Below are 23,055 nucleotides of genomic sequence, written 5' to 3' on the forward strand. Positions count from 1 at the left end.
CATATAGTTCAATAATATCGTACAGTCAGTGGCTTACAGTGTCATCACATAGTTGTGTGTTCTTCACTATGATCATTTTTAGAACATTTGCATCACTCCAAAAAAAGGAATAAAAAGAAAAAAAAGAGCATACATCCCATACCCCTTACCCCTTCTTCTCCCACAGTATTTCAGTCTACCCAGTTTTTACCCTTTATCTCCCCTGATTATTTATTTATTTATTTATCCTTATTTTTCTTTTAATTTTTTTTACTCATTTGCCCATACCCTGAATAAAAGGAGTATCAAATACAAGGGTTTTCATAATCAGAGTCACATTGTAAAAGCTATATAGTTATACAGCCTTCTTCAAGAATCAAGGCTACTGGAACACACTTCAGCAGTTTCATGTACTTCCCTCTAGCCACTTCAATACACCATAAACTAAAAAGGGATATCAATATAAGGCATAATCTCCAGACTAACCTGTTGACTCTTTGAAGTCTCTCAGCCACTGAGACTTTATTTTGTCTCATTTCTCTCTCCTGTCTTTTGGTCAAGAAGGCTTTCTCATTCTCATGATCCCAGCAGTCCTGTCCCATGTTGCCAGGAAGATTTACACCCATGGGAATCATGTCCCACTTAGGGGGAAAGGGAATGAGTTCACCTGTGGAGTTGGTTTAAAGAGAGAGGCCATATCTGAGCAACAAAAGAGGTTCTCTGGGGGTGACCCCTAGGTGTAATTATCAGTAGCCTTAGCTTCTCCTTTGCAGGAATAAGCATCATAGGGGCAAGACCCAAGATTGAGGGCTCAGCCTATTGATTTGGTTGTCCCCACTGCTTGTGAGAATATCAAGAATTCCCCAGATGGGGAAGCTGAATATTTCCTCCTTTTTCCCCAGTCCCCAGGGGGACTTTGCAAATACTTTTTTATTCTCTGCCCAGATTGCTGTAGGACATCTTGGGGCATACACACCTGTACAAACCAAGAAGATCTCATGCCCTGTGAAGAATTCCATGTAATTATGGTATTCAAGTAAACTGACCATACAAGTTAAATTAGATAATACCACGCAAATCTTAATGCCTAGTTTTTAAAAATTTTTTGGTGTAGGAGGCAAAATGTGAACAGGTCACTCAAATATAAGACTTTACATTGGAAACCAAGGTTTAGTACTTTTATGAGTTAATAGTTTTTAGTTTAACTCTTTATGAGCAAGGGTTCTGTTTTTTTTAAACCGTTAGCACTCTTCTTTCCAATATTTGATGGCATTCGTATGTACCATAAACAGCACTTTGACAATAGACCACTTCCTTTAAAATAGAAAGTAAGACTAATTCTTGGGTTACTTCCTTGGATTTTATGCTCATGTGTTTGATTTTTTTAAATTGCTATTTTAGGAGCAGCTAGAAGATACACCTAGGGCAATTCACAGGATAGAAGTTTATATAGCCCTCATGGGTCTTTTATAGAACATGCTGATAAAAATATTTAAATTTTGGCTTTTGAAAAAATAATAGTTGTACATTTGTAACTGTGCATTTCCTTAACATTAATCCCAGTTAGAGATGAGAACCCTCTTTACTGTAAAGCACTTTTTTGGGTTCAGAAACCCTTGACTGTCAAAATCAAGTTGTTGCTATATAAATTCTTTAACATTGGATCATTTGGAATTCTAAGCTAAAGCAGAGCCACCTAAGGATTGTGGGGAAAGAGGAAGGGAAAGGACTGTAGAATTAGAAGGGAAAGATTATACAATTACCAACTCTTTCATGCTTCCACCTTCCCCACCCCCACTCCCAGTGTTCTTAATTTGTGCAGTGGAAGACATCTACAGCATTTTATATCTGCAGAAGAAAGTCTTGTTCAAGATACATAGAAAAGAACATCCTATGATTTAAGATTCTATTAATATTCAGGTGTACAAATGCAATTCTACTGTCAGGCACAGATTAAATAAATTAAAGGCAGGACTGGTTCTTTTCCCCATTTACTATTTATATTACTATTTTTTTTCCTATGCAGTATTTTATTGTTTAACAATTTCATTTTGCTTAAAGATAGCTTATATCCTTGCTGGGTAAATAACTTCAGTAGCTAAGAATCCAAAGGCTTCTGATGATGAATAGTGACACTAAAATTGTTTCCCTTTCTGTTTGTGTTGAGGTTAAATAGCACTTATAGTGTGCTAGGCAAAAAAAACTAAGTGTGTTGCATGTATTAACTCATTTAATCTTCATAACAATCCTATAAGAGATTATTATTCCCATTTTACTGTTGAGGAATTGAGACACAAAGAGATTAAATAACTACTCCAAGTACAGATAACTAGTAGGTGGCAGAGCTAGGAAATTGACTAGAGGCAGCTTGTCACCAGGGTCATTCCTCTTAACCATTTTACTACACTGTAGTTTTTTGATACCCGTATAAGTAAAGGGAAATGTGAGATAAAAATTCTTTTAACATCTTTGTGGGTTCTGTGGAACTTATTATTTGTTCATTCAATGCTCTCTGTAGAATCAGTGATTGAAGAGAGAGCACTTAATCTGAAAGCATTCATCTCAATTTTCAAACCAGTATTTTCAGATCTGTTCTCCATCTGAAACCTTGCATTTGGAAAAAGTACAAATAAACTTTTTAGTTGAATTGGCAGGTCGAGAGCTTACAGACAGGATATTGCGTTTGAATATTTAGACTGTATGTGCTTACCCCTGAAGCAGTAGTTCGGTTAGATCATATTTCTATCAGAGTATAGCAGTATTAGGAATTCTGACTTCAAAGTATGTGTGTGTGTTTTATATGTATCTGTAAATAGGCCACTTCTCCACAGTTGGCGTCAATCTTACACAAATTCTAAAAATCTTTTAGAGCCATTTAAATCTAAGAGAGCATCTTGAAGGAGGACAATGAGCAATGCAAAATGTTACCTTTCTGGAAATTTGTGATAAGTAGAATTAGTAAAAGAACCTGCCCATTTTTAAGTGCTTGAAGTTCAGGCCTAAAGAACTTGCTTTTAATCTTGCAGAATTAGTTCTCATGGACTTACATACCCTTCTTATCTTTAAGTCTGAGTTAACAGCCACTATTTGATAAGAAAGCCAGTACTCTGTTTTCTTCTGCTTCCTGTCCTCTTGGGTTTTGTGGATTTGATGGTACTCCCAGCAGCTGTGTTAGAACACATCTACCTTGGTGCTTTGGGTCAGTCACGTGTTTGAGTGGAAGGTGGAACAGATCACCATTCTCACCCGTGTGCATTTTATGGAGGCAGATGACTTTCTCATACTAATTTTCTTTCCTCTAGGTCTACGAAGGCCTAGACATCATCACCAATAAGGTTTCTGCACAAGAACAGAGACTCTGCCAGCACCACATGATCAGCTTTGTGGATCCTCTTGTGACAGATTACACAGTGGTGGACTTCAGAAACAAAGCGACTGCACTCATATCCTTAGGAAAGTGAGCAACTAGGCTTGGTGGGTACAGGGTAGTCCAAGCCAAGAAAGAAGTTTTCTCTTTCTAGTGACAGTTTCTTCTAAGCAGGGGCACCCAAGACCTAACTGCCAAGCGACAGCATCCCCATTAGAACTATATGGATTGAGAGCTTTAGTGCCTTGCTACTTAAAGGGTGGTCCTCAGACCACAATACCACATTCTCTAGTAGCTTGTTAGAAATGCTGAATCTCATACTAGACCTATTAAATCAGACTCTGCATTCTAACAAGAGTCCTGGATTATTCGTATGCATAGCAAATTAGTTTAGTGGGAGAACACTGATTTAGGAATCAGAAGATCTATGATCTAGTCCTAGAGCTGCCCCTTTTTTACTATTTAATTAACCCCACTGAGCTTGTTTCCTACCCTTAAAGTGGAAATGTCAAATTAATTTCTAAACATAATGGAGTTACAATTAGAATTTCAAAGGGATTTTTGGGTAGGGAACTGAAAAAAAAAGGCTCTGGGTGTAGCTAAGAAATTTTTGAAAAAGGATAATATGTTCTGCCAGATATTAAAATCTGTTGAAAAGTCATAATAATTAAAATATCATGAAATTGTGTCATACTAAACAAACTTGTGGAACAGAACAGAAAGCCCAGATATCAACTCAGATGTATGTATATGTTAAGATTATGATCAAGGTGGCATTTCAAACAATGGCAAAATGATATAGTAGTTAATAATTGTTCCTGGGACAGTTAATGGTTTTGGAAGAAAATAAAATCAGGTCCTCATTATATATAACACAATAATAAATTCCAGATGGATTTCAGAGTTAAACACATATTTTTATATAAAACTTTAAAACAAATGGGGAAATATACAATCAGTTGAGAAGTTGTGTGATCCTAAAATAGGGAAGGGCTTTGTAAATATATTTTTTAGATAAAGAAAATAGATTTGAATCTGTGAGAATTAAGAATTTATATTGGTGAGAACACATAGTTTTATACTCTTAAGAAACTCTTGGATGTATATATGGATAGATATGTGGTAGATTTTATTCTTGACATCATTGTTCTTAATAGTAAAAACATGTAAATACCAAATTCCCACTTATGGGAGAATATATATGATTTGATATATTCCTGTAGTTAGGTACTTTTCAGCAGTGACAATGAATAAATTACAGCTACATGCATCATTCAGTATGGAAGAATCTCCGAAACAATATTAAAAGAGAAAGATACATTACATATATGTTGATCCAGTTATTATAAAGCTTAAAAAGTAAGCAAAACTAATATGTTATCTACAGGTACATACCTATTAATAAGGTGTAATGATAACAAAACAGAAACAAAGCAGAACAGAATTCAGGATAATGTTCCCTTGGAAAGGGGAAAGTAGGGGATTGGGAGGGAAGGACTACACAGGAGGCTTCAAAGGAATTTGAAATATGCTGTTTCTTACATTGGGTTCGTGAATGTTTATTACTAGGCTTCATAATTTATATATGTTACACATATTCTTTTGTATTTTATAGTTTTAAAAAAGGAAGGAACCATGCAGGAGACCCGGGTTCAATTCTGGAAGCCTGCCCATGCCATTAAAAAAAAATGGAAGGGAAACAGTTATTAATTTTAATAAACAAAATTAAAAAACAGAACATACTAGGGAGAAAATATTTGTAATATATGAACGGCAAATGGTTAATATTCTTATATATGAAGAATTCTAATGAATTAATAAAATTACTTAAAGGTCATGAGCAGTAATTCACAAAGGAAGAAATACAAATGGTGATAAACATGAAAAAGAGTTTACTCTTACTGTTAATGAGGGACATGCAAATCAAAATAATGAGATAGTATTTTTGCTTGTCAAATCAGCAGAGATTAAAATGCAGATAATAATTCTTACCCTACCTGTTTTACAAGACTGTTGTATCAGATGAGATAAAGTGTATGAAATCCCTTTGCAAATTAAAATATATCACTAAATGTGAGTTTTTGCTGAAAGAGGGTTGGATTGTTCAGAAAGGATTGGTAAAATGGAGAGCTAATTAAGATTTTCAACAAGCAACAACAGTGGGGATGACTTAATCAGATCAGTTATAGGCTAGGAGGTTTGTGAAGTTAAATAAGAGTGTAGAATCAGAGTGTTGGAACTGAAAGTACCAGAAGTATCAGTCAACCTTGATTTGACAGGTGAAGGTACTAGATTCTGAGTTCCAGAGAGAATTTTGCTGCAGATCACAGTTGTTTCATGGCTTTGGCCAAATAAAACCTTTTCCCATCAAATATTTCATATCCTATCTTCCTTGCTTTTCTCCCCCACTAGCTAGCTCTCCTTCTGATATCTCACTATTTTCACCTTCTTTTCTTTTCCTTTCTCCCTTTCCCTTTGTTAATCATGTTATACAATTGAAGTTTTGTTTTGCTTTGTAATATTTAAATTTAAAGAGGGACTGGAGAATTTGTTTCTCTTTTTAAAGCAAATAGGCAATGTTTCTTCTTTAAAATCTTTGATTGGAAATATCTTTCTCCTGTTCACGTTCCAACTTCTTAAGAGCTTCTGGTAGAAAAATTATCTATTCCTATGTCCCCCCGTCTGGCTGGCATGGGGAAGAAGTTTGTAAACAAGTCTTTATCTGGGTACTGAAAGTCTCTTTTTATCAATTATCCTCAGAAGCAAAGCTTGTCTTAAAGCAAATAATTATCTGTTCCACAAAGATTCATAAGAGAAGAATTTGCAGTAGCAGGAATACAAAACAATAGTGGCTAAAGTAAATTGAGTGCTTACTATTTTCCAGGCATTGTGATAGGGAATTTATGTGCATTGTCACACTTATTGCTTATAAGAACTCATGAAGATTTTACAAGAGAGAAAACTGAAGCTCAAACAGGTTGCTTAACTTTCCCAACTAATTGAAATCTATCTGTCTCCAGAGCCCATGCTTCATAGTTTATGTGGTGAGGTCTTAAGGGGCTAAAATATGTGCCCTTCCACTTAATGTTGTAGACTGACTCTAAGAACCATGGCAAAGAGAAGAGGGCTCATGTTTTGCCTTTCAAGGCAAAGTCAACAATGCATGTTGCCTTGGTGACTTCATGACCAAGCTGACACTTGGTTCTGTGAGACTCCTTGGGCTGTACTCATTATACTGATTTGGAATATCAATAAAACTTTAAATTGTAGCAGCAAGGCCTAAAATGTTCTAGAACTGGAAAAAATTACCATCATGCATTTGTCCCTGGTTTAAGCAAATCCCTCCAGAACTGGTTGGAAGTGATTCCGAGAACTCATGGGAAGTAGTGAGGACTAGTATCATTTCATCTCCGTTTCCTCCTTTTCTCTTCTGCCCTACAGACAAATGAATATCATTTCTTGCTAATACCTTCTTTTCCAAGTGAGTCAGAATTCTCTTCTTGATGTAAAATATTGTGATATCTTTCTTAATATTCACATTGAAGATATATTTGCCCGAGATAAAATTCCTATCATCGTGGGAGGAACCAATTATTACATTGAGTCTCTACTCTGGAAAGTTCTCCTTGATACCAAGGTATGTTTAGTTCATTTGTTACCCACTAGGAAATGGGTTCCTTTTTCTTGCCAGTGGGGAGAGAAGGTTGACACTTGCCTTTTTCTTATACTTAGCAATTATAATTTTCCTACTTAATATTCTGAAGCAAATGCCACTTCCATGTGTGAAGTGTGCACCTCCAGGCTGGCCTAAGGGCCAGGGCTGTGTGTGGGAAGAGTGCTCTTCTGTGAGTTAATTAGCATCTCCATATGAGTTAACAGTACGTTAATCTGATTCAGCATTTCTTGGCTGGCAACAGAATTTCTATGTTAGGGAGATGTCCAACACTAACCTTTCTTACAGAGATGGTATTGCATTGTGTTGAACTTTGCAGTCAGTAGTGTGGTGTCAATTTTGGTCCACTCTTTGGTCACTCTTACTGAGACTAGAGTCCTGGATATGTTAAAGTAAATGTGGTAGCCCTGGTTCCTGTTTGCACTTCTTACCAGAAAGCAGGGTACCTGAGTCCTCCCCTAGGCAGTAAGTTCACCTTCCTTTTTGCTTCCTCCGGCCTGATAGCACTTATCACAGTGTATTAGAATTCTCTGTTTATGATCTCTCTCTCTTACCATTGGCAGATTTTTCTGATAACACTTAGCAAAGTGCCTGGTACTTATACTGTCTCAGTAAATGCTTGTTGAATTATATTAAATTTACATCTAAACCTTCATTTAACAGTCCCAGGAAACGGGCACTGAGAAAGTGATTGACCGGAAAATAGAACTTGAAAAGGAGGATAGCCATACGCTCCACAAACGCCTAAGCCATGTAGACCCCGAAATGGCTGCCAAGCTTCACCCACATGACAAGCGTAAGGTGGCCAGGTAAGAAAGTCTGGGCCTGCTGATTCCAAATTCCTTTCAACTTGGGTGTAAGTCAGTTCCTCAGTTTGCCTAGTTGGCAGGAGAGGTTTAGTAACAGTAGCTAATGAGAGATTGATGTGTTGTTCCAGCTTAGAAGATGGGAGGCCTTGAATTATTGCCTCAGTCCAACTCCCTCAATAAATAGTTGTACTCTACTTTGTTGTTTCATTTTAAATGCATAATACAAAATAGTCTGTCCCTAGGGGCTATGTAATTTTGCTTCATTTTCTATTTGATCTTTGATTGTATAACAGTTTTTATATAATTTTTTTCTGACATGCAGTCCATTTACATTGCAATTTAGGTTTCATAATTGATTGTGCATTGCTGAGTTCTGCCTCAGCTGCTTTCCCAGTATAAAAGGTGAATTTTACAAACTGTCTCATAGACAGCTTGCCTTTGCAAGTGGAGACTTTCTTGTAGGGAAGAGAAGTGGTAAAAGAACTTATAAGATCATGTTTTCTTAGGTTGTTTTGAAATGACAGCCTCATGTGTTAAGTTTATTTTTCAAATTTGCCAAAATAGAGGACCTAATGAGAGACCTAATATATACATGGTTATACAAATAAAATATTGTGCTAGCATCTGGTATTGATAGGGGTTATGAAGTATCCCCTCAAATGAATTTTCATTTATTTATTTATTTATTTTTTAAATACCAAAAAACACCAAACGCAAACATTCGTAATTTTTGATCATTCCGTTCTACATGTATAATCACTAATTCACAATATCATCACATAGTTGCATATTCATCATCATGATCATTTCTTGGAACATCAAATGAATTTTCTTGATCAGTGTTTTTTAATCCGTTTTTAAAATTGTTGCCCTTCCTGGAGCCATTTTTAGAAAATTTTTTTTCTTACTGTATTCTTCCCATGAAATGTTATACTAAGGAAATAGATTTTTGGAGGGTAGGGTTGTGCTTTGGAGGGCCACAAAACTATTGTAATTTCTAGTTTTTCTCACCCTCTTGAAGACAGTATCATCCCAGTGAAAATGCGTGTTCTAGATAAGTGAATTTTAAATGTGCAAATATCCAAACATTTAATCTTAAAACATTTTTGGGGGGTGATGGTGCATGGTCCGGGAATTGAACCTGAGTCTCCTGCATGGAAGGCAGCATTCTGCTACTGAACCACCCATGCACCCGACATCTTAAACATTTTAATAGAAATCTTTCAACGAAATTTTTGAAAACTCAAGAACATTATGAACACTCATTTTTTTTAAATTAATTAACGGAAAAAAAGAAATTAACCCAACATTTAGAAATCATACCATTCTACATATGCAATCAGTAATTCTTAACATCATCACATAGATGTATGATCATCGTTTCTTAGTACATTTGCATCGGTTTAGAAGAACTAGCAATACAACAGAAAAAGATATAGAATGTTAATATAGAGAAAAAAAATAAAAGTAATAATAATAGTAAAAAAAAAAAAGACAAACAACCAGACAGACAAAAACAAAAAAAACAAAAACAAAAACAAAAAAAACAAAAACCTATGGCTCAGATGCAGCTTCATTCAGTGTTTTAACATGATTATTTTACAATTAGGTATTATTGTGCTGTCCATTTTTGAGTTTTTGTATCTAGTCCTGTTGCACAGTCTGTATCCCTTCAGCTCCAATTACCCATTATCTTACCCTGTTTCTAACTCCTGCTGGACTCTGTTACCAATGACATATTCCAAGTTTATTCTCGAATGTCGGTTCACATCAGTGAGACCATACAGTATTTGTCCTTTAGTTTTTGGCTAGACTCACTCAGCATAATGTTCTCTAGGTCCATCCATGTTATTACATGCTTCATAAGTTTATCCTGTCTTAAAGCTGCATAATATTCCATCGTATGTATATACCACAGTTTGTTTAGCCACTCGTCTGTTGATGGACATTTTGGCTGTTTCCATCTCTTTGCAATTGTAAATAACACTGCTATAAACATTGGTGTGCAAATGTCCGTTTGTGTCTTTGCCCTTAAGTCCTTTGAGTAGATACCCAGCAATGGTATTGCTGGGTCGTATGGCAATTCTATGTTCAGCTTTTTGAGGAACCGCCAAACTGCCTTCCACAGTGGTTGCACCATTTGACATTCCCACCAACAGTGGATAAGTGTGCCTCTTTCTCCGCATCCTCTCCAGCACTTGTCATTTTCTGTTTTGTTGATAATGGCCATTCTGGTGGGTGTGAGATGATATCTCATTGTGGTTTTGATTTGCATTTCTCTAATGGCCAGGGACATTGAGCATCTCTTCATGTGCCTTTTGGCCATTTGTATTTCCTCTTCTGATAGGTGTCTGTTCAAGTCTTTTTCCCATTTTGTAATTGGGTCGGCTGTCTTTTTGTTGTTGAGATGAACAATCTCTTTATAAATTCTGGATACTAGACCTTTATCTGATATATCATTTCCAAATATTGTCTCCCATTGTGAAGGCTGTCTTTCTACTTTCTTGATGAAGTTCTTTGATGCACAAAAGTGTTTAATTTTGAGGAGCTCCCATTTATTTATTTCCTTCTTCAGTGCTCTTGCTTTAGGTTTAAGGTCCATAAAACCGCCTCCAGTTGTAAGATCCATAAGATATCTCCCAACATTTTCCTCTAACTGTTTTATGGTCTTAGACCTAATGTTTAGATCTTTGATCCATTTTGAGTTAACTTTTGTATAGGGTGTGAGAGATGGGTCTTCTTTCATTCTTTTGCATATGGATATCCAGTTCTCTAGGCACCATTTATTGAAGAGACTGCTCAGTCCCAGGTGAGTTGGCTTGACTGCCTTATCAAAGATCAAATGTCCATAGATGAGAGGGTCTATATCTGAGCACTCTATTCGATTCCATTGGTCGATATATCTATCTTTATGCCAATACCATGCTGTTTTGACCACTGTGGCTTCATAATATGCCTTAAAGTCAGGCAGCGCGAGACCTCCAGCTTCGTTTTTTTTCCTCAAGATGTTTTTAGCAATTCGGGGCACCCTGCCCTTCCAGATAAATTTGCTTATTGGTTTTTCTATTTCTGAAAAATAAGTTGTTGGGATTTTGATTGGTATTGCATTGAATCTGTAAATCAATTTAGGTAGGATTGACATCTTAACTATATTTAGTCTTCCAATCCATGAACACGGTATGCCCTTCCATCTATTTAGGTCTTCTGTGATTTCTTTTAGCAGTTTTTTGTAGTTTTCTTTATATAGGTTTTTTGTCTCTTTAGTTAAATTTATTCCTAGGTATTTTATTCTTTTAGTTGCAATTGTAAATGGGATTCGTTTCTTGATTTCCCCCTCAGCTTGTTCATCACTAGTGTATAGAAATGCTACAGATTTTTGAATGTTGATCTTGTAACCTGCTACTTTGCTGTACTCATTTATTAGCTCTAGTAGTTTTGTTGTGGATTTTTCCGGGTTTTCGACGTATAGTATCATATCGTCTGCAAACAGTGATAGTTTTACTTCTTCCTTTCCAATTTTGATGCCTTGTATTTCTTTTTCTTGTCTAATTGCTCTGGCTAGAACCTCCAACACAATGTTGAATAATAGTGGTGATAGTGGACATCCTTGTCTTGTTCCTGATCTTAGGGGGAAAGTTTTCAATTTTTCCCCATTGAGGATGATATTAGCTGTGGGTTTTTCATATATTCCCTCTATCATTTTAAGGAAGTTCCCTTGTATTCCTATCTTTTGAAGTGTTTTCAACAGGAAAGGATGTTGAATCTTGTCGAATGCCTTCTCTGCATCAATTGAGATGATCATGTGATTTTTCTGCTTTGATTTGTTGATATGGTGTATTACATTAATTGATTTTCTTATGTTGAACCATCCTTGCATACCTGGGATGAATCCTACTTGGTCATGATGTATAATTCTTTTAATGTGTTGTTGGATACGATTTGCTAGAATTTTATTGAGGATTTTTGCATCTGTATTCATGAGAGAGATTGATCTGTAGTTTTCTTTTTTTGTAATATCTTTGCCTGGTTTTGGTATGAGGGTGATGTTGGCTTCATAGAATGAATTAGGCAGTTTTCCCTCCACTTCGATTATGTTGAAGAGTTTGAGGAGAATTGGTACTAATTCTTTCTGGAACGTTTGGTAAAATTCACATGTGAAGCCATCTGGTCCTGGACTTTTCTTTTTAGGAAGCTTTTGAATGACTAATTCAATTTCTTTACTTGTGATTGGTTTGTTGAGGTCATCTATGTCTTCTTGAGTCAAAGTTGGTTGTTCATGTCTTTCCAGGAACCCGTCCATTTCGTCTAAATTGTTGTATTTATTAGCGTAAAGTTGTTCATAGTATCCTGTTATTACCTCCTTTATTTCTGTGAGGTCAGTAGTTATGTCTCCTCTTCCATTTCTGATTTTATTTATTTGCATCCTCTCTCTTCTTCTTTTTGTCAATCTTGATAGGGGCCCATCAATCTTATTGATTTTCTCATAGAACCAACTTCTGGTCTTATTGATTTTCTCTACTGTTTTCATATTTTCAATTTCATTTATTTCTGCTCTGATCTTTGTTATTTCTTTCCTTTTGCTTGCTTTGGGGTTAGTTTGCTGTTCTTTCTCCAGTTCTTCCAATTGAACAGTTAATTCCTGCATTTTTGCCTTTTCTTCTTTTCTGATATAGGCATTTAGGGCAATAAATTTCCCTCTTAGCACTGCCTTTGCTGCATCCCATAAGTTTTGATATGTTGTGTTTTCATTTTCATTTGCCTCGAGGTATTTACTAATTTCTCTTGCAATTTCTTCTTTGACCCACTCGTTGTTTAAGAGTGTGTTGTTGAGCCTCCAGGTATTTGTGAATTTTCTGGCATTCCGCCTATTATTGATTTCCAACTTCATTCCTTTATGATCCGAGAAAGTGTTGTGTATGATTTCAATCTTTTTAAATTTGTTAAGACTTGCTTTGTGACCCAGCATATGGTCTATCCTTGAGAATGATCCATGAGCACTTGAAAAAAAGGTGTATCCTGCTGTTGTGGGATGTAATGTCCTATAAATGTCTGTTAAGTCTAGCTCCTTTATAGTAATATTCAGATTCTCTATTTCTTTATTGATCCTCTGTCTAGATGTTCTGTCCATTGATGAGAGTGGGGAATTGAAGTCTCCAACTATTATGGTATTTGTGTCTATTTCCCTTTTCAGTGTTTGCAGTGTATTCCTCACGTATTTTGGGGCATTCTGGTTCGGTGCATAAATATTTATGATTGTTATGTCTTCTTGTTTAATTGTTCCTTTTATTAGTATATAGTGTCCTTCTTTGTCTCTTTTAACTGTTTTACATTTGAAGTCTAACTTGTTGGATATTAGTATAGCCACTCCTGCTCTTTTCTGGTTGTTATTTGCATGAAATATCTTTTCCCAACCTTTCACTTTCAACCTATGTTTATCTTTGGGTCTAAGATGTGTTTCCTGTAGACAGCATATAGAAGGATCCTGTTTTTTAATCCATTCTGCCAATCTATGTCTTTTGATTGGGGAATTCAGTCCATTAACATTTAGTGTTATTACTGTTTGGATAATATTTTCCTCTGCCATTTTACCTTTTGTATTATATATATATCATATCTGACTTTCCTTCTTTCTACACTCTTCTCCATACCTCTCTCTTCTGTCTTTTCGGTTCTGACTCTAGTGCTCCCTTTAGTATTTCTTGCAGAGCTGGTCTCTTGGTCACAAATTCTCTCAGTGACTTTTTGTCTATAAATGTTTTAATTTCTCCCTCATTTTTGAAGGACAATTTTGCTGGATATAGGAGTCTTGGTTGGCAGTTTTTCTCTTTTAGTAATTTAAATATATCATCCCACTGTCTTCTAGCCTCCATGGTTTCTGCTGAGAAATCTACACATAGTCTTATTGGATTTCCCTTGTATGTGATGGATTGTTTTTCTCTTGCTGCTTTCAAGATCCTCTCTTTCTCTTTGACCTCTGACATTCTAACTAGTAAGTGTCTTGGAGAACGCCTATTTGGGTCTAATCTCTTTGGGGTGCGCTGCACTTCTTGGATCTGTAATTTTAGGTCTTTCATAAGAGTTGGGAAATTTTCAGTGAAAATTTCTTCCATTAGTTTTTCTCCTCCTTTTCCCTTCTCTTCTCCTTCTGGGACACCCACAACACGTATATTTGTGCGGTTCATATTGTCCTTGAGTTCCCTGATACCCTGTTCAAATTTTTCCATTCTTTTCCCGATAGTTTCTGTTTCTTTTTGGAATTCAGATGTTCCATCCTCCAAATCACTAATTCTATCTTCTGTCTCTTTGAATCTATCATTGTAGGTATCCATTGTTTTTTCTGTCTTTTCTACTTTGTCCTTCACTTCCATAAGTTCTGTGATTTGTTTCTTCAGTTTTTCTATTTCTTCTTTATGTTCAGCCCATGTCTTCTTCATGTCCTCCCTCAATTTATCGATTTCATTTTTGAAGAGGTTTTCCATTTCTGTTCGTATATTTAGCATTAGTTGTCTCAGCTCCTGTATCTCATTTGAACTATTGGTTTGTTCCTTTGACTGGGCCATATTTTCAATTATTTGAGCGTGATCCGTTATCTTCAGTTGGCGTCTGCGCATTTAGACAGATTTCCCTGGGTATTGGATCCAAAAGTTTGGAAGATTTTTCTGTGAAATCTCTGGGTTCTGTTTTTCTTATCCTGCCCAGTAGGTGGCGCTCGTGGCACACGTTTGTCTGCGGGTCCCACCAGTAAAAGGTGCTGTGGGACCTTAAACTTTGGAAAACTCTTGCCGTCCGGGGGGTTTGCTAGCCGAAACGGCTTGAGCCGGCCCGGGGTCCGAACGCAGGGAGGGTTGCTGGTCGCCGCAGCCCGGGAAAGAGCCCGTCCGAATTTCCTAGTCGGCCCTGGGCGACAAGCGTGGCGGGAGGGCGCCAGCGGCAGCGGCCCGTCCAGGAGAGTGCTCGTTCCCCGGGAGTCACAGGTTTGGAAGGGGCCTCCCCCACCCGTCACCGTTCTCCACGGCCTGGGGATTTCCGATCCAATTCTCTCAGTTGGTCCGGGGGGCTGTGCGTGGTGTGGGCGCCAGCCGCCTTGGTTTCAGGGGACCGCCTCTCCAATTCTCCCAGCCGGCCCGGGAAGGGGGAAGGGAGTAACTCCGGCCGCTTGCCGCCCCACCCAGTGAGACCCGCGCGCCTTGGTGGTCTCACCCGAGCTGCTTCTCTCAGCCAGCTAGCCGTTCCAGGATGGGGTACGCTGTCTTTTTTATCTCTGTTGTGGCTTTGGGCGCTTTCTGTATCGTTTCTACTCCCCTAGTAGCTGTCCTGGGGAAGAAACTAAGATCCGCGCGTCTTACTAAGCCACCATCTTCCAGGAAGTCTAATGTTTAGATCTTTGATCCATTTTGAGTTAACTTTTGTGTAGGGTGTGAGATATGGGTCTTCTTTCATTCTTTTGCATATGGATATCCAGTTCTCTAGGCACCATTTATTGAAGAGACTGTTCTGTCCCAGGTGAGTTGGCTTGACTGCCTTATCAAAGATCAAATGTCCATAGATGAGAAGGTCTGTATCTGAGCACTCTATTCGATTCCATTGGTCGATATATCTGTCTTTATGCCAATACCATGCTGTTTTTGAACACTCATTTTTATATTGTTTCATGACATAGTTTTAGAGCTTCGTCTCTTTATTGTTCTGTCCTTTTACTCATCAGTTCTTTCTTATCATCCTTCCTCATTTTGCCACTTCTAAACTAGTATTGAGTTTGAGAATTGTCTGAGTAAATGTTACTAGGTTCTAAGCAGGAGCTCAAGGGTTTTCTACTTTAGAGAGGATTAGGAGACATTTTTCATCTTTCTTTTGGTTTAAGGCTGTATTCTATCCTCCAGGTAAGTGAGACATCTATTACTACATTTTTGTTCTCATAGGTCCTCTTGGACTGACTAGTGACACAGAAAGACAAGGGGTCTCTACTCGTGTGTAGAAGTAGAATTGGGTCAGGAAGGAAAAGATCACTTTCAAGCTGATAAGTTTCAATCACCCAGAGTGCTAGAGTATAGATTTGGGAATTAAATTACCTGCCTGTTCATAGATACAGGCAGAAGTAGATGATAGGTTTAGAATAAGCATGCGAATTCTTTCTTCTGTGATCTTTGTGCCAGTAGAATACTGAATTAGCCAGGAACTGTCTTCATTAATTTTAGACATATTTAAAAAGAAAGTCGATGAGCTGGATATACAGCATATTTTTGTGCTGTGGGAAAGGCACTCCAGCAAGACTAGACTTGTTGGCTTATAGCAAGTATCCCAAACAAGCTCTTTTACTACTTACTTGAAAGTAATTCTATTTGTGTATTAAAAAACCTGAACTTGATTTCATAAAAATTTACGTATATTTAGAAGAATAGTATTTTTTCTTACTTTATCTTAAGTGTTCTTTAGGACCCTTTTCTGAGTAGCTATAGGATCAAAGTAACCCTGGACTTTTATGTCTTTAGGAGCTTATGGAGTTGAGAATGAGAATGAGGCTTTCTAAATAAATAGACTTTTGTATCACTTGGGAAAGAATATTTCCCAAAGATTTTTAGAAATATGCTTCTCTCTTTTTTTTTAAATGACTTAGGAGCTTGCAAGTATTTGAAGAAACAGGAATTTCTCATAGTGAATTTCTTCATCATCAACATACAGAGGAAGGAGGTGGTCCTCTTGGAGGCCCTCTGAAGTTCCCTAACCCCTGCATCCTCTGGCTTCATGCTGACCAGACAGGTAAAACTCCATTGATGTCCTAAAATCCATCTGGTGGTAGAGCTTAGAGTAATTAAGTACTATATACATAATATGTGGAATAATGTGTGGCTCATAATAAGCGCTGAGAAGTGTTAGCTTTAATTTTATTATCATTATTATTATTCATTGACTTAGTAAGATGTAGTGCCATTCCTCATCCTTGGTACCTGTCTAGAAAGGGTGGAAGGGCAGCCCTGCACTAGGATAAGATACCAGGCATGGAATGGGTTGGGTAGGACGGGAAAGAGACTACCATTCAGGGAAGGTTCAAAGAAGAAAGAGAGAGAAGACTTCTGTGGAAGTAGATCTGACCTTGGATGGCTGGATCACTGATTATACAAGAAGCAATAGGCCTAAAAACTGGGTATGATGGTTAGCTAGCTAGATTGGTGGTGTGTTTCTTGCTAAAGTATAATAATGCACTATGATAGGCATAACTTACTCATCTAAATAGTCAGTGAGCATTCAATGAAGTGCCAAGTATTCTGTGTGGTACTTGGGTTTCAGAGATGATTAGAAGGCAGTGCCTGCTCTTAAAGAGCTTCTAGTCTGAGAGCAAGGGGCAGCAAACAAACCATGAGATAGATAATTAAGCACTAGGCTATAGATATATTCAGAATGCTGTGGAGGCACAGGCTAGGGCTGAAGAGCATTCTCTGAGGGGAGTCAGGGACCAATTTGTAAAGATAACCTATGAGCTAGTTCTGGAAGGATGAGAAGGTTATTTTAGGCAGTTTAGTGTAGCAATTAAGAGTATGGGCTCTGAGCCAGACACTCTGATTCAAATTCTTGTTCCACCATCTTTTAGCTATGTGAGTTTAAGGCAAGTTAATTTGCTTCAGTGTGCCCTAATTTCCTTTTCTGTGAAATGGAGATAGTAGTAGAACACATCTCATAGCTTCATTGAGGATTAGATGAATTAATACATACAAAATGCTCAGAACTCATTGTGAACCCTCAGTAAATGCAAACTTTATAGGGAGATGGGAAAAAAGATTAGTTTTATTGTAGGCTGAGAAATGGCAGTGACAGAGATGTAGAAGAGCATGACTGAAACTCAGGGTGAAAAATTATTGTTAAATTAATCTCAGTTATAAGTTTATAGAAAAAGACAATTTTTTAATTTTGTAAATAAAAATTCAGCATAAAATAATGGTATCTGATTCATTATAAAGCTGTGTTTGGCCACTACATCTAAACAATTAGGAACCTTTCATTCTTTGTTCCTTCATCTGGGTCAGTAATTCAAGATAAATCTAGGGTGGCTTTGTTGCTCTTTCTATCCAAGGTGTCATCTGAGAGAGTGATAAATACAATGAAAAGAGTAAGAAGGGTGAACCATGGGTCCTGAGGTGCCTCTCGAAACAGTGGAAATACATTCCATATGAGAGTAAAATTTGTCCTTCGTAAAGTTGTTGTAAGTTTATGCTTTGTCTTTACATAATAACAAGGCATATGCTTCATTCTGTCTGGTGTTTTGCTTTTTGTTTTTTTTGGAGTTCTGAGTCTTAAGTGTGACCAAATTCGATATGAATTCTTACAATCTGTGGAATTTGAATCTTTTCTCCCATTTGAACAAATTCGCTTTGTGGCAGCCTGTCTATTCACCATGTGGGTATATAGTAGGCACCAACAACCTGCTTGCTGGTTGATGGGCTAATGTGATTTAAGTTCTAGATGAGCGCTTGGATAAGAGGGTGGATGACATGCTTGCCGCTGGGCTTTTGGAGGAGCTGAGAGATTTTCACAGACGCTATAATCAGAAGAAAGTTGCTGAAAATAGGTGAGGATTTGCTTATTACTTTGACCTACTGTCCATCCCTTGCTGATATTTTAAAAGGCCATAGACATAATACTGGCTTTGAATCTACTTGTTTATTAGCCTTTGTCCTTGGCATTGGCAAGCTTGTTGTTGTACTTGGTACGTTTGCAATTTTCTAATCTATCAGATGTTTTGGGGAGTTAATTTTCAAGGGTAGTAATCTGGGAGCTGGTGTGGGTGTAGAGGGGAAGATTTCAGAGAGGCAGTGACTGCTCAGGATCTCAGTTTCCTCATCTATAAAATGAAATGGCTCAATCAGATCATCTCCAAGGCCCCTGCTAGCTCTCAGATGCAGTGGCTCATCTGCTGATGCTCTCCTGTTCCCAGCCAGGAATATCAACGTGGTATCTTCCAGTCAATTGGCTTCAAGGAATTTCACGAGTACCTGACCACTGAGGGAAAATGCACATCAGAGACTAGTAACCAGCTCCTAAAGAAAGGTGTGAATTCCTTCATCTAACCTAGTCTTGGACATACTTGGGTGGCAGAATATCCTGTAGTATGGTCTGTGAAAGAGCTAAGGCTAGAAGTGTCCCAAGTGGCTTTTAGCTCACTCAGAGTTGAAATTTTTGTCTACCAAATCTAACAGTATTCTACTATAGGCTGATTCCTCTTCTGCTGGGCTGGGACAGCCTGCCTTTTGGCAAGCAGGTAAGAAGTTCTCATGTAGATGTTCTTATATCTACTTTATCTTTCAGGTATTGAGGCTTTGAAACAAGTAACTAAGAGATATGCCCGGAAGCAAAACCGATGGGTTAAAAACCGTTTCTTGAGCAGTAAGTCTCATGTTTTTCTTTATCCTCTGGGTTTGTTTTCTATAGGAATATAGATGTCTTCAGCTCACCCAGAAAATGAACTTTAGTATCTGTGCTCTAAGATTTGGGACCTGACCTGGGGGAAGGTTTACTGCATAAATGATTGTCCAGGGATATTTTCTTGTGATGTCTCAGAAAAAAAAATGGTTTTTCCAATGAGGAGTCTGCCTTATACCTTGAACAGATGAGTGCTGGCTGCAAACTGGTAAGAGCAAAATAGTAATATTTTCTCAACAGAGGTGTTCAGGGCTGATTTTAGCTTCAAGTTTTGTGCCTGAAAAGTAATCACATTTCTGGAGGGAGGTTTTCCTAATTAAGGTGGTCGTTGAGCCAGATGAGCAGTATAAAAAGGCAAAGTCTTTGCTGATTCTTCTAGCATATCCTTCTTGATCAAATACGTGGTGTTTCTGGCTGCATCAGCTTTTAACTTTAGTTTAACAAACATTTAAAAGGGAAAGGGGGCCGGGCCACGGTGGCTCAGCAGGCAGAGTTCTTGCCTGCCATCTTGGAGACCCGTGTTTGATTCCTGGTGCCTGCCCATGCAAAAAAGAAGTTGGGGGTTGGGGAGGAAGGAAGGTCTCATTTATTTGATTCTGTATTATGTGTTTGGCTCTAAATTTGTTGCCAATTTAAGTCTTTTAGGTAGGTGCTTTTTTTCTTTTTAACGATGAAGAGATGGAGGCGAGTTAAATAACTTGCCAGAAAGCCCTAGCGAATAAATGGTAGAGTATTGAATGCAGGCCTGACTCCAAAGTCCAGGCTTTTTACTTTGCACAATTCTTCTTATAATTTAGCTATAATTTTAGCTAGATAGCATTAGTATTGGGCCTCAGGTAAGAAGTTGTGTAATTATAAGTTATAAGAAGATTGATTTAAGCATATGTGAAACTCCAGTTTTACTTTGTGGGCCTTTTTAAGTAGTCCATGTTTACCTTTTGTCGTTAGACTTCTGTTTTCAATTACAAGTATGGACAATTGAGGCCGCCACTCCTGTTCCCCAGTTCCTCTGAATGTATATACCTTGATCCCAGCTGGTGATCACTGGATTGCTGAAGTTACCTCTCCTATCTCTCACTGTGCTAAAGCTCTCCAGTGTGGTTCTGGTGCCAAATGGCTTTCTTCTTATTCTGCTTTGTCTGCATTTCCTGTTAGATAGAAGAAGTCTTAGTGTCAGCTGAAATTGAAGTTTAGTACTAAAAATTTCTAATGCAACTTCTTTTCTCCCCAAGGTTGATAATTAACTGTTACAAAAGACATTTTTTTGTACTGATTTGGAACTTTCTCCTCTCGTAAAGCCACAGAAATTCCCCTATCTCTGAGACAGAAGGGGTTGATAGCACATCACGTCATGTGCCTGTTCCTCATTCATGTATATGCCAGCACAGCCTTAGTGCTAGAGTGAAAGACACAGCTGCCTGTAAATCAGGAGCAGCATGTGATTGGCCAGAGCTGGTCTGCTGGGATATTCTGGCAAGAAGCCAGAGGGGCTTCCCCACCCCAGCTTGGCCTTGGACACAAGCCAGAAACAGCAGCTGGGAGCCGAGAACTTGTTGAAAGGTGCTTAGACAGGGCACAGAAGCCCAACAAAGGACTTAGAGGAGAAAGGAAAATGTAGAGTGGCCTGGAAACAGGTGCAGAGCTTAGCTAAGACCAGGTGTGCTGTGGATGCTGCCTGCACCCTCCCAGTCTCACCTTTCTGTGTGGTGGCAGGTGCAAGCCAGGCTAGTTTATGAAGAATCTTATTTGTGGTTAGCACAATCAAAAGGCCAGCACCTGCCAGCCGTTGGCATCCTGAGGCCTTTGATGTTTTGTCCACAGGGTGATGCTCTTTGCCTTTAGGCAACTGCCTTAATCTAGTTGTGGAAGGCAATTTAGTGTGTCCGTAGGCTGGGGCAGTTACCAGCAGAAACTATATTCCTTGATGGGGCTCAGATGGGTGAAAGGCCTATAGCTGTACCATTTGCTACCTCCAGTGTCATCTCCATTCACAAGCATTCACCAGTGGCTGTTTCTTGAATACTCCTAGATGTGTTTCCCAAAAGAAAGAACTCATCTAAATCCATTTCAGGCTTCTTTCTAGTTCTCAGGTTCAGTGATTCATTTGCTGATACTAATCTGTTCATAGACCATGATTATCAATATGGTTTCAAGGAGTTTCATGAATGCCAGACTGCTGATGGATATGCAAACCTGAGACTGATGTCTGCTCCTAAAGAAAGCTGTGAACTCTCTTGCCACAGAGTGACTTTGCTGTTAGACAATATGGAACTTAGATACTCGCTTCTATGATGAGCTTTCTTTAAATTGCAGCTACACAGTGATCACTGGAACTGTTACTGTATTCGATATTCCTGACTATTCTGGAAGATCCTGTACTTGAGTCTGGATTCTACAGCTAGACCCATTGGTCATAGAACAGTGAACCTTTTAGATTTTTCTTGGATTGTACATAGCTGTTCCCTTGTGGTTCATATTTCTGATTAGAATGAATACCATGGTCAGAATGTTTGTTCCCTTGGCCCTGGATGTTTCCCTGATGATTTTGGAGTCCTAGGAGCAGAATAGATTGGGCCTTGAGGCTGATTGCTCACAGTATTTTTTTGTCATCATTAGGACCTGGCCCCAGTGTTCCCCCGGTATATGGCTTAGAGGTATCTGATGCTTCGAAGTGGGAGGAGTCTGTTCTCAAACCTGCACTTGAAATCGTACAAAGTTTCATCCAGGTGATTATTAATGGTACAGTCTATTGTCTGGTTTTCAGATGACTTTCCTTATGACCTTTCAGATGACCTTTGGTGCTGTCTTGGGGAACCCAGATTTCTTTTCTATAGAATAAAGCAGAAGGACTGGCTGCTTTTAGATTCCTGGAGGCTGTGTTTCTACTTTCACATTTAGAAAGGTTGTTGCTAAAATCTGTTCACAGCCCACCTGTTCTCTGGGATAAGAAAAAGGAATCTTGGGAAAATACCACTCCCCTTAATATCAGAGAATGATACCCAAATATCTTTGAATCAAATGCTTTTCCCTCTTTGCTCTTTCAGGGCCATAAGCCTGCAGCCACTCCAATAAAGATCTTGTACAATGAAGCTGAGAACAAGAGAAGTTATCACATGTGTGATATCTGTGATCGAATCATCATTGGGGACCGCGAATGGGCAGGTAGCATCTGGGGAAGGGTCCAGAGAAATCTGTAAGGGTGAGGCCACATTGACTTTGTAAAATTGAAAATCTTTTTTGGTTGAATGATGGAGTCTGCTTATTTACAGAGGAATGACTGAGTCTTCTAAAAGTCTGTGCTCAAATTCCATGGAAGTCTGCCCAGATTGGGAGCTGTCTCAGTATTATGAGTTTCGAAGGAAGACTATATGTCCCCCAGCTTCAGCTGGAGTAGATATTTTATACTGAGAGGGTTCTGCTTTGTAAAATTTCTTGTTTAGAACTCAGTGGGACTGAGATAGGATCGTAAGAAAAGTCAAGCAACTCATCCAAGAAACAGAAGAGGCAGAAGCATGGCTGGAAGGGAGTAGGAAGTGCAATTACTCCTCCTGAATCCATTCTTCAAAAGTGTTGTCTTTTCAGTGATTTTTTTTTTTTTGCATGGGCAGGCACCAGAAATCGAACCCGGGTCTCCGGCATGGCAGGCGAGAACTCTGTCTGCTGAGCCACCATGGCCTGCTCTTCAGTAATTTTTGAGATACTGTGTTGAAATAGTAGTGGTTGGTAAAACTATGTGAAAAGATGTTAAGGGAAACTGTGAAAGCAAGACTTATCAGACGTGTAAAAAAATAGAAGTCAAAGGCATATATAAAAAA

At 38.2% G+C, this 23,055-nt stretch overlaps 1 protein-coding gene across 3 annotated transcripts in view; it reads left to right on the forward strand.

Annotated features, from left to right (window-relative positions):
• Positions 1-23,055, forward strand: part of TRIT1 (tRNA isopentenyltransferase 1) — a 47,602-nt gene that overhangs the window by 21,694 nt on the left and 2,853 nt on the right. For all 3 annotated transcript variants that reach the window (XM_077150155.1, XM_077150156.1, XM_077150157.1), the window contains 9 exons: positions 3,282-3,421; positions 6,884-6,983; positions 7,683-7,828; positions 16,443-16,585; positions 18,278-18,389; positions 18,756-18,868; positions 19,127-19,204; positions 21,857-21,966; positions 22,285-22,402. In XM_077150155.1, coding sequence (XP_077006270.1) covers positions 3,282-3,421; positions 6,884-6,983; positions 7,683-7,828; positions 16,443-16,585; positions 18,278-18,389; positions 18,756-18,868; positions 19,127-19,204; positions 21,857-21,966; positions 22,285-22,402 — 1,060 coding nt within the window. The remainder of the gene's footprint in view (positions 1-3,281; positions 3,422-6,883; positions 6,984-7,682; positions 7,829-16,442; positions 16,586-18,277; positions 18,390-18,755; positions 18,869-19,126; positions 19,205-21,856; positions 21,967-22,284; positions 22,403-23,055) is intronic.

The sequence above is a fragment of the Tamandua tetradactyla genome, chromosome 2 (genome assembly GCF_023851605.1).
Source record: "Tamandua tetradactyla isolate mTamTet1 chromosome 2, mTamTet1.pri, whole genome shotgun sequence".
Taxonomy (NCBI): domain Eukaryota; kingdom Metazoa; phylum Chordata; class Mammalia; order Pilosa; family Myrmecophagidae; genus Tamandua; species Tamandua tetradactyla.